The following is a 12,625-nucleotide window of genomic DNA, read 5'->3' on the forward strand; positions in this document are numbered from 1 at the left end:
TTGAGGCTCTAAATTCAGAATTAGCAAGTAACCCTTCAACATAAGGAACAGAGCTGAGAGTCTCAGCGGGAAAAAATACTTCTGAAGGACCCTTCCCTTCCTAGCCAAAGGGCATGTTTCCATTGTAGCATTAATTATGAAAAATATTTATCCGATAGATAAATGCCCGGCAGGCAATTTTTTTCAAGAAGAAGTCATCCAACTTTTAGTTCAGTTGTGCTGTTGGCCATTTCATCCAACTGGGACATGGCCTAGTTTTAAAGTGTGGAAGGAAAAATTACATTCCTTGGTTGTGCTCCCAGACTTGCTACCTACTCGCAGCATGGTTTTAGGATCAACTTAGTAATACAGTAGAAATAACATAAGCTACATCCCTCAAAAAGGGCTTACTGGAAGAGCAAGCAGGCAGACTCTAAGCTACGCAAGGACAAAGAAGTAGGCTGGACTTCCAGCAAACAAGCTCTCTTAAGGTCAAATCCAAAACCTGCAGATGCATCGGAACTAGCAGCAGCAGCAGCACCAGACCGGCCTCCTCTTGTCGCTATAGCCCAAGGCAGCGCCGAAGTAAAGGCAGCTGTCTGAAGTCAGCCTATGACATTTTAACCAACAGTAAGTCTCCTGGATGAATCCTACAAACACTTTCTGGTAGCGGAGTCTGTAAGGAAAATAAACACTAAACTTACCAGAGGAGAAAACGAAGGAGGGATGGAATGATAAAGATCAAAAAACAACTGAAGGGTCGAAGAATCCAAGAATGCTGAAACAGAACGGAGCATTTTACTGAGAACACCGCCATTTACTGCTTTCCATAGGTCTAATGCTTATCTTACCAACAATGGCATGTGTACTTGTCACACGAAGTACCACACTATAAGAAAATTTCCAAAGGATTTTACATTTTTTACACAATTGCCTTTCCCAGAAATAAAGTAAACCCACTGGTACTTGGTACTGAGACAAAATTACAGGAAAATATTTTAAAGAACACAATCTGTGAAATTGCCTGCAAAATGACTGGTGAGAACAGCAAGGATGTTGAGAACAGGAACAGGTGCTGAGTTATTTGTTATTCACATTTACAAAAAAAACCCCAACAGTTTACTGTTTCTTGAATTGGCAGGTGTAAGACTGAAAGGGCGGAGGAGTTTTTTTTATAGCTCGAGATAGCCAACCCAAGCTGAACCGCATTTGTAATCACGCTAAGGAAAGGCTGGATTTTACATCTGGCATTGTAGGCAAAAGTTTGTTAAGTACAGAGAGGGCTTTAGCAAGTCACCCATGCTTTCAGCTGGTATGCTGTAGATTAGCCCTCTTCCTCCAGCAAGATTACCTGATCTCCAACTGGTTGGGATCTGCACAGTGCAAAGATCATCTGAGGACTCGTCCGTTGATGTGCCAATGAAGTCAAAGTTCAGGCAATTATGTGTGAGCTTAAGAAGCTGCATGAGCAGACCATGCTGGCTTTCATCATTTAGGTTCAGGTTCTTCCCAGAAGCCTATAAAATACATCGGATTAAAAAAAGTAAAAAAAAAAAACCAAAAAAACCAAGGTGACAGCTGCGTTTGAGCCAGTAATTCAACTTTAAACAGGATGTGGCAATCATAAGGATCATATGCCACAAGCACCAACCCCAGCCATCACATACTTTTACAGACAGCATGTGCATTTACATGCTTAGTCTTTACACGAGATGGATAAACAGCCAGCGCTTTCTTTTTCACTCGGCTTGTACTGCACAGGAGAAAAGCAGCCAGGCTTGCCAGCTTGCAATTATACTGTGAGATTCAGGAGATAAGGAAGTTCTTATTAAGGTTGAACACAAGAATATATTTTCTGCCTGACAAGCACTTAGCAGCAGGGAATGCTGTTGCTGCACCTAACCCTCATATGGAAATGAGTGCATTCACTTTTTTTGCACAGATGATCTGTATAAGCCCTGCTCCAGTTACGACGCTCTGCTATGGGCAGGGAAAACATGGATACCCTCAAGTAACACAAAGAACTCGACGGACACGAAATGCTAGGTCATTTCACTGCAGTTTAAATGTAGCACTCAGGTCTGTACTCCAGGGACAGGCCAGCCCGTCTATCCTTTGTATTATTACTCTGTACTTAAAACTAACTTCTTCCAGCTTAAGTCTATTGCAAATAACACATTGCACAGTGCCGACACTGCCAAGACCAGTGCCAGCGGTCGCTGGAATGTCTTCCTCACTCTACTCTCTCCACTGTATCACAAAGACTTACTCTTCTGAGGCTGCCTAAACGCACCCTGTTTTATGGACATGGGTACAGACGTGATCATTGGTTTCTCGCAGCCCGATTCTCCCCACTCGAAAGGATCACCTTAGAAACTTCTGCTTTATATACAGAAGCTTGAGACAGCTACTATTAGACAAAAAAGAGACATAACTTGGGTAGTAGGTGTTTAATCACAGGAAAACATGGATGTTGCATGAGACAACTGAAAACATTCCAACCTGTCTTAAACCACAGCATCCCAAGAAACAAAAGCAAGATGATTAAGAGTTAGGGTGAAAGACTAGAGGCTTCCTCCTGAGACAAGCCATGTCTTTCCAGTCTCCAAGTCCCCACGGTCATGCAGCAACAGTCATGTGGGCAATAGCTCAGCCAGAGCTGCACGTACAGGACAACAGTACGAGCGCAGTTCTGGGGACACCAGGTTAACAAGGTCTGGTTTATGCCTCCTGGCCAAGTACAAGCACTTGCTGAATGTTCTCCAACAAGTCTGGGCAGTTATAAGGACCCTGTCCTGCCTGCACATCCCCAGGCGCTTCTTTTCACAAAACTAGAGGAATCCTTTTATTTCCGAGACCTCTAATTGACCATCAAATGCACCTAAAATAAGCCAATGAATTCAAAAGTTACCAGAGCTGTTATGGTTCAGGAGGATGGGTGCATGGGAAAGGATGACTAGCGTGATTGTACAAGCCTTGCTTCCTTTAGAAACCAGGAGGAGAAAAAAGATCAAATTACACCCACGTACCCACCTTTATTACTGACAGAACCAGAGCTGCTCATTTTGAAATATCTTTAAAAGAAAATTTCCTTTTCATTTGTTGTGCTATTTGTCAACTTTGACACTTCACTCAGCTGGAAGGACAAAAGTTAAACTAATCAAATATGTGCTACTGCCACTCAGTTTATTGGGGTAGACTTTCTCATAAAGGGCTATTCTTGAAGGCACCATTAGAACTCCAGATTAGCTTTTTAGAAAAGAAACCTGATGCAGAATCAGGAATTTTCTTCGGATAATCTACCTGCTTACAAAATATACATGTGCTACTTCAGTCGAAAGAAAATCTGCTTTTTTGGGGGTAAAAACCAACCCTACTAGCAGAGCATTGCTCCCTTGTCCCAGGATAAGTATTTTTAAAGCAAGTTAACTCATGTGTGATAAAACCTGGGGAACACAAGACAGTCTAATATTTATCATGTGTTAAAACATCAAGGACAATCTTTAGTCTCAATCTACTAAACATATCTTCACCAGCATTTTTTTTCTCACCATGTGGGTTTTAAACTGAGGTTAAAGAAAGAGACAAGGACTTACTTTACAAGAAACCTCTCTGCCAGGACTGTAAATCAAAGATACTTAAAATGTAAAACAAACATCTCCTCTCTTTCCTGATGCTTTAAGACAGGAAAGTTTAACCCAAGCCTCATGGTCCAGGCGCATACGTTCAATTGAAATTGTTGAAGAAAGTTGTATTTCTGTATTTGAGTCACATTCTTTTTTTTTTTTTTCTTCCTTAATACAAACCTAAGTCAAAGCTTTCCTGAAACACAAGTCCAGAACATAGCTTTTAGAACAAGAGCACTCGTTCCAGGAGAGTTACACCAGAGGGAACTTCAGCCCAAAGTCTGTCGCCCCAACATACAGCGCCCGAGAGAGATGACAAACGATGGTTTCCTTACCTGTTTCAGTAAATTGCATGACAGTGTGAAAATATCAAACAAGGATGAATCTCGGAAGGAAGAGGCTATTTTCCTGTGCTTGGTCAGTGGATGAGTAGTATCCGCCTGAGCAGAGAGAAAACCAGTGCTTAGAACTGATGGGCAGAGATGGAACAAGACCAGCAGAACGTGTAGGAACCCCGTTAAGCACAGGGACATCAAGGTTTCCCTCCCCAGAACCATGTTACACCGGCTGGCCAAACCAGGGGGATGCACTGCCACTGCGGTATGTGCTGCTACTGCAGAACAGTGGTTCTTCCACAGATAAAATCATATTGCTGGCTGATGACAGAACTTTCCACCTACAATACTTACAATGCAGTTTCACTGTACCCCTGCCAGAAAGCAGGGTTGGGTTTACTCTCAAGTTCATTTGAATCTCTTCCAAAGCAGGATCAACAGCAGTATTTTCAACAGCACTTATGTCCTTTTAGAAACTTGAACACTGCTTTCTAAAGTGCTCCGAACTCCTAAGAGTTAAATCCTACCTGAAGCCGCTGGGCAGACACATGGTCAACTACTAGCAATTTTAATTCCCCTCCTGAACCTGCACAGATGAGAAGAAAACTAGAAGGAGAGTTAACCAGTGACAGCCAGTTTGGACTTCGTTGTATCTATTATAAACTCCAGTTCTGGACCTCTCACCGTATCAGAATAAAAAGCTGACATATGACCTAAGAGGCAAATACACACATATTGCTTTATACTGGATAACAAAGTCTCCAATTGATTCAACCAATGCATTCTAGCATGGGCGAGCACAGCTGAACGGCAGCGCGGGTTACGTCACTTTGTAGAGTACTTTCTAGGAAGGGGAGGAAAGTGAAGTGATATTTCACATCTTCGCCATTTATTTGAACACAGGCTGGCAAAATTCCACTTGCCCAGGCTAAGTTATTTGATGGGCAGTTGGTTATCACAGTGCATCTGGGATGGAGCCTTATCGCAGCCCCGTGCAGAGGCACACAACTTGAATCTCCACTTTCTTTATGCTTTTGTTACTATACCTCTGTTAACCTTAAATATGCACACATCTCATCCAGTATTGCAGGAACCAGTACAGCTCTAACCACTGCAGACTTCACTTTAACGTACTAACCTTCACAACGACCCCATGGAGGACGCAAACACTCTTGTCTCTTATATTATAGGTGAGAAAGAGAAGCCCTGCATCACCCAGTAGTTGGTGGCAGATCAGAACTGGACCTAAATTTGTCAGGTGCCCTAACGACTGAATTACCGTTCCTCAGCTCATGCTATCAGATTTCAGGGTCTTTAAGAAAATGAGCATTATTTACTCCCTCCATGGTTATTACAAATCTCACGTATTTTGGCCTTGTGGCAAATAAGCATTTCCTTTTTCTTCACTACGAGGTTGCGTGGATTAAATCAGTGAACTTCTACATTACAGTGGACACTCAGTACCTCCAGGCAAGTCTGTGCAGTACTTACAGGATGAAAACTGATACTTCAAAACAATTACTAGCACTTTATTTTATTTGTACTGTGAGCTTTTGGAACAAAAGCTTTAGTAAACAGAGCTCTAGAAAATTCGGCTCTCATGCAATGTAGTTGGAAATTTAAATAGTTACCAAAAAAAGCCTGAAGAGAAGCCCCACAAGGGTTTTTTTGGGCAGGTTTTTTTGCTATGTACACGTACGTGACCCCACTCTGATGAGTGGGCATGTTGGCAGATTTATTATTTTGCAAGTAATGGCAGTTTTAGACTTTCCAAGATGAGTCACTGAATCCAGCCCTGTGCAGTTGCTGGCACAAAGCACATTTAGGAATGAGTAGTAAACTGTGGCAGATTTAATATCCAAGGTATCGGGAAGAGATTTTTGATCAAAGTCTTTAACTTCATTGCTTATTTTAGTATCAACCTGTAGAGACTCTGGAACTGGGATAGGTGACAGTTTCTGTGCTGACCATTCTCCTGCAAGCAGAAGCCCTGTACAAAGATGCTGACAGACACATACTAATTTATAGAGGTAAACAGACTTGCTTTCATCCTTGATGCAAGGAAGTGAAGGACTGTCCCTCTGCAGAGACGGAGTTAGCATTGTACAAAAGTCTGGGCAAGGAAATGGTAACGGTAACAAGACATGGCTTAAAAGTTAGGAGGAGAGCTATGGGTTAGGATTTACTGATCAGGCCAGGCTTGAAGAATGAAAGTGAATTTGGTGTCTGAAATGGATGCAGAAGCCATTCAGATTACAGTGCAGGGCTTGGGAAGTTCAGCAGAAGAAATCAATGCTTTGCCCTGGCCAGGACAAAACCTCCTCCTCCATTTCCAGTTCTGAAAACAATTTGTAATCATCGTTCAAATCCCACTCAAGGATCTCTCCGTTCCAATGCCTGGATTAGTCAATATACCAGCGAAAATGAAAGGTTAGTTTCCTTAGTAAGATATTAAAATCAAATAAACTTAGTTACACCTGGTCCTCTTAGCAAGATCGGAGACATTTATACACATGGCAACCCTCATGCTGTCTTAGGACAGTGGTAGCCATCAATGGTGCTACAGCAAAGTCTGCCTGACTGCACAGACAGCACAAAGTAAAGCCGCTTGTTCCAGCTTTCAACATAAATACCGAGAGGCCGCATAACGTTAGAGGGCTCTACAAACCACCGAACTAACTAACCTGGAAAGACTTGCTGCAGCTGGCATGACCGGGTGCCATGCCAGAGCACCATGGACTCGGCGTGCCCAGTCCTTCTTCTGCCAGTCACCCAGGGCCAGGGGTGTAAGGGACTCAGCCCCAGTAAACTGGCAGAATTTGAGAACCACCTGCTGGGAACGCTATGAAATTTAGTACTGAATGAAAAGGACGCTATAAAAATCTGCACAATTTGACAAATCCTCTTTGTTTCACCTCCCTGGTCAATACGGAGGAGGGCACGCTCCATTCACTTCTTGGCACAAGAATGCTGTAAGCTGAAACAATGCACAGGGACCGACAACAGAAGGTGCTAGGGATGGCCTCACGCTCGGGGCTTTGTCCTCACTAGGTAGGCTTGGCTAGTTGCTTAGCATTGCTCTTTCCTTTTTCATCTCAGAAGATTACATCAAAATATGAGAGAAGATGGAAGATGCCAGTGAAACAAAACAATTCCTCAGGACAGGAGGTTTCAGCATCTTACCACAACAGTAAGTGACTGTGTAAAAACAACAACAACAACAAAAAACAAACAAAAAACCAAAACACCCACCACAGAACACCCCCTCGCCACCCAAAAAACCCAAACAAAAACCCCCAAACAATGCACAGACACACAGCAGGACACAACAATATGAATGAGAAAATTGGACACTTACTTCACTGAGGAAGGCTGTAGCACTTACTTGATTAATTTCATTAGTTAGTTGGGACAGGATTGTCACTCCTATGATGCAGTGCTCTACACTATCCTGAGGAAGGAAAGGGGGACAGGGAAAGCAGTTAGCAATGCCAGGATGTTTTCATTAAGCTTCACTGTCATTCAAAGACCTTTCTGCTTGGAAAATTTTCTAGACATGTTTGTCTAGAAATGCTTTATCTTCGTAGTATTGTGACTGGATAAAAGCCCATGAGCAATACCAAACAGAGAATGTAAAACGTGCTTTTAAAGTACTTGATGTTGTTAACAACGCAAATGGTTCTAAAGAGTTCAGTAACATGAGCTAATAAAAATAGGCACCTTTTATTTAACAGTTTAATCAACATTTGTGTTATGCCCTAACTCTGAAAAGATTTATTTAGATTTTTTTTTTTTTAATCAGTTTGTTTAATTTTAACAGAGGCTGTGGTAAAACGTGCAGAAATTTCTGCAACATTAGGATGAGTATTAAAGTTGCCAGATGAAAACTCTGGGAAATAAGCTTTCCCCCCTGCCCCCTTTTTAAATTGCAGACCTTGAACAACATGAGTAGCAGCCGACCAAGTTTCTCCACACACCCACCCCACAACCCTCCTGCCAAGAAGGACAGCCTATCTCCCAGTGAAGGGAGTCCATTCTTCACAGCCTGTTCAGCCTCTGGCTGCACTTGAGACTGCCAACAAGGGGCCAATTGTGAAATAAGTCTGTCACAGATACCTCTTCACTAGAAACGGTAATCCATTTATCAAATGATTTAAGACAAACAACCTGTATTGTTCCTTTGCCCCAGTTTCTGTTCTGTAACTAATAAATGATGTTTCCTTTCCTAGCTCCACCTTGCTTTGCACCTTCTGCACAAATTGCCCTGATCTCCAGCTTAAGACGACTGAACTCATCTGCAATAGAGAAGTTCAAGCATATTTAGGCTTGGGACCTTGGCCACTTCTTTACTGGAGCCATGTCTTGATGACAGTCTCAGTATTTACATGGTAATATCTAGACAGAAGCCACTGGAAAATCTTGCCGAACCATGTCTTTAAAAACGTGCAGTTTCCTGTACGCTTTAGCAGCCAGAACAGGTAACTTGAGCAAAGAGGAACAGACCGTCTCAAACTGAACACAGCAAGTAGATATTCACACCATTTAATTAGGTTCCTGATTAAAAAGCACACATTCCCCACGTCATGAGCTGGGAGAGTGAGGAATCTAGCTCTGATAATTTCAGCTAAGAGTAACTATGTCCCAGATAGTTCACAGGTACCAGCCCAGAAAGGAACATGATCTTTAAATTACTTAACACCTTCTAGATCCTACTTCACTGCAGACATCTGTAAATGTCTGAAATAATAGTAGTTAGCCTATTTTCTGAATGCCCACACTCCCCCACTCCAGAATTAAAGCCTTGTACACATTACATCTCCTTTTCCACACTGGGAAGAATTTATGGTCTTTTTGATCTCCTCTACTGTCTTCCTCCAACTTTTGATTTGGGGACAAATTTCAGAGCAAATAAATCAGTATTCATAGCGTTACAGGTTTTACTGATCTCTCTGGGAGGAAGTTTCAGTTTGGAGACAGCTTGTTGATAAAAATGCAACCTTAAACCTACAGAGTCTTTTGGGTTGGGAATGAAACCCTACACTGTGGTGACAGCATGTACATTTATGAAACAGTCAGGACTTCTAAAGAAAATTAAGAATAACATTTGTGTAACACGCTAGTTTTAAGCTACATTTTGTTATGATAACTCAGCTAAATATCAAACGTGACTTCCATGGATATATCACCTTTGCAGTGAATGAAAGCAAATCAAGCATGGCACATTTCCCTCACAGACAATAAGCCCACGTTTACCATTTTGCACTAATCAACATGGTGTATTTAAGCTTGATAGCTTGAAAGAAGAATTGTGCAGCTGGAACACTAAAAGACGTGTCTTACCATTGAATACTAATGGTGGCAGTTTCCAGAAATAAATCCCTGCTCCACCAAACTTTAAATTATAAAAACTGACCTGTCCTGCCAGTCGTCAGCTGCTCATAGCCTCGGCGGTCACTATTCAATCAACAAATGGACAGATGAAAGACTGGACAGAGGACACTAAGGTGCAAAACAATAACTGAAAATGCAGACTTTCAAATCCCACAAGGTGTGTATTCATCTTACAAAAAGTCTGACCTGTAAAAACCTTGTGACATCTGTGATCACATTCCTGAAGACATATTCATCCTTCTGACAGTCAAACCAGCCCAACTTTGTGATCCTGGCATATAACTGGATTAGCGCTTGTGTGACAAACGTTGCCAACTTCGGCCTAGTGGCAAGGTAGTTGAGCACATAGTTCCCTGAAACAGAGAGAGAGAAGGTGTATCTGTAGACAAAACCTTGGCAGATGGAATTGAGATGGTAACACTGATAAGAAAAAGTATCTTTTTGAAAGCTGCTAAAAAAAAAAATCAGCACAGTAGTGGGTTAGATACAAACATTGACCTTTTACTTGTGCCTTTAACATACTAAAGCCGTGGAACAGATCTGGAAAGTGGTTAGAGACAGGCGAGAGTTCGTCCCCACAAGCCTAACTTGTTTTGTATTATCAGATTAAGTCCAATCCTCTGTAAGCACATGTAAATAGCAAGAAAAGCTGAAAACATTTCAAGACCTCTCCTCGGGGATGATCATCTACCACATCATTTGTAAAAAAGAAAGCAGACTGAACGGCATTCAGACTCCTTCCTCGGAGGAAAGGAGTATCAGCCATTCTCCAGGAAAGAGCGCTGTGACAAACAGACTGCTCCCTTAGGAAATACTCTAAATGATATTTCCGAGACCCATAAAGGATTTTCAGTTTTGAAAGCATGTCCTTAGAAGAGGCAAGCACCATGCGTATTTTATACTCCAAAAGAAATTGATATATATATAGCCTATATATTTAGCCTTGAACTCTGATAGCTAATGATATAGGCGAAGATGCCATCTAAGAGAAATGTTTCTTTGCCTTTTGGGCATCCTATACCTTAGGATGCCCAAACTGTAAAGCACAGTAGCTTGCAGAAAACCTCCCACCCGTGGATGAAAGTCCACATGACAAACATTCACGTTAGTTTGGTTAGAAAAACTAAGTCTTGTACTTACGAATATCTATTCGTTGTTCCAATGGTAAAGGGTTGTTTGTGCGTGACACGAGTTTTGTAAGGCATGTAGCTGCCAATAACTGGGAGTAGGATGACTAAAGAAAAAAACAACAACAACAAAAACCAAAACACAAACAGAAGTTTACCACACACTTCAGAAGATCAAGCAGCAATGCTGGATTTTAAGCTAATTGCTCTCTGGAAATTTGAGTTTAAAGCATTAATTTAATTGGTAAGTCTAAATACCCTACCTAGCATTTATTCTGTGTTTTTATAGACACTAAAGTTAACCAAATACTTGAAGAAAGTGTTTAAGAAAGAAAGGAAAAGCTTTTAAAGAGCGGAAGACAACAAAACCGCCACTGAAGGCAGGAGTAAAACTGCAAACATAGTCAAACTGCATGAAGTTACCTTAAATGCCATGCCTGAAAAAGACAATTAGCCCTCTGAGCTGTAGGAGTACGTTACTATACGTTAAGAAGAACTTACAACTTCCACTTGATTACTAAATACAGGTTAAAATTTACTTCTTACAGAACAGCACACAGACCACTGAACTGTAATCTAATCTAATTCAGGGACACAAATGATGGCATTCAACCACCTAAAACCCCTGGCTGCACCTGATTCCATAAATTACAGCCAGGGAAATGACAAGCATTTTGCATGCTAATTTCTGTAATATATAGTACTGTAGAAAGCTTAGTATCCAAGATGCAGGAAGCCTATTTATTGCAACATTCCCAAGGACAGTCAGGTACAAAGTGAGTCAGATCCCAGACTGAAGAAAAAACCCCACAACCCTCTGGCAAGGGTCAAAGAGGCAATGGATCACACGCAGAGAATGAAACTGAGCTTTAGGAACTTTCCTTAAAAAAAAAAAAAAATTATTTGTCCTCAGGTAAACCAGTCACTAGTTCCCATCAGAAGAGCTTCAAATCAGTTTGTTTTGAATTCACTGGACTTCAAATTTAACAAAAAGTTAAATAATTCGCTTTGTTTAAGTTTGCTAAGCCTGTTAAGTGTCACTCTTCCCCCCCCCCCCCTTCACCACCTCCTCCTCCTGGAGGACTTACTCTTCACAACAGGCTGTTTAATGTTTCCTATTTTTGTGAACAAGGCTCCAATCTGATAGATATGAAAGCTGGATGCACATTCCGCCAAAAGTCAAATCTTGCAAGATCATGTGGCAAAGCCATTTTAAACATTATTTGTGCTGATACGAAGTAAAAACCAAACGGCCACTTAAAAAGAAGGCTAAAAAAGTCAGGCAGGATTTACTGCTGGCATATTTTACATCCTTTCTGTAACACTAATTCTAAAGCACATGATCTAATTTTCCCTGTTTTAAACCTCTGGCTTATTAAGACAACACTATAGCAGGGGCAGTTTTCCAAGGAAACATTCCAGAAGAAACACTGCTGGTTTTATCCCCTACGAACCCCTGTGCGCACACCATTTTCTCCCCAAAGCCTATAGAGAAGGCAGTGGTTCCCACAGTCCATGAAATACCACTGCCATGATAATGTTTCCAACTTCAAGCTCGACACGTCTGGGTGGTAGCCTGCGAAGAACGCAGCACGGCCCACAAGACATTAGAATTGACAACCGTTTGTAGTAACCACTGCAGCAGCATAATTAGCCATCACAGCCAATGCTTTTTTTGGCATAGGCTGCCCACAAATTGAGATATACGAGAGCTTGCTGGGTATGGAACATAAACACTGCACGCCAGACCTTGGGGCTATTTCCCTTATCAATGCCCAAAATACCAAGATACATTTGGGACAATTATATTGTTTTACATACACTCCCTCTTTCTAGAAGAAGCTGGCACTTGCTCAGGCAGTCTGGACTGTTGGTGAACTCAACCAAGGCTTTCTCTGCCTGGAGCCGTGTCGCAGTGTCTGTGGTCTCATACAGCTGCTTGCACAGGTTCTCTAGCTGGGCTAGGCTCTGGAACACAGGAAAACAAATCAATTAGAAACAACAGGTTTAACAGTTTAGTTATGCAAGTAGTTTAACCCAGGTTATATGTACGTATACATACACACATATATAAAACTCTACTGTTTGTGCAAAGGAAGGAAAATGCCCAACTCGCAGTTTGTTCTTCCATCAACTAAACGCATTTAACCTACTAAATTGCTTGTTC

At 41.7% G+C, this 12,625-nt stretch overlaps 1 protein-coding gene across 1 annotated transcript in view; it reads right to left on the reverse strand.

Moving 5' to 3' along the window:
- The window catches only part of XPO7 (exportin 7), a 49,812-nt gene that overhangs the window by 20,005 nt on the left and 17,182 nt on the right, over positions 1-12,625 (reverse strand). Inside the window, exons 2-8 of the mRNA XM_076359068.1 lie at positions 12,280-12,426; positions 10,472-10,565; positions 9,518-9,684; positions 7,299-7,391; positions 3,941-4,045; positions 1,331-1,496; positions 684-757 (exon numbers count right to left, since the gene is read on the reverse strand). Coding sequence (XP_076215183.1) covers positions 684-757; positions 1,331-1,496; positions 3,941-4,045; positions 7,299-7,391; positions 9,518-9,684; positions 10,472-10,565; positions 12,280-12,426 — 846 coding nt within the window. The remainder of the gene's footprint in view (positions 1-683; positions 758-1,330; positions 1,497-3,940; positions 4,046-7,298; positions 7,392-9,517; positions 9,685-10,471; positions 10,566-12,279; positions 12,427-12,625) is intronic.

Source organism: Aptenodytes patagonicus, chromosome 24, assembly GCF_965638725.1.
Source record: "Aptenodytes patagonicus chromosome 24, bAptPat1.pri.cur, whole genome shotgun sequence".
NCBI lineage: Eukaryota > Metazoa > Chordata > Aves > Sphenisciformes > Spheniscidae > Aptenodytes > Aptenodytes patagonicus.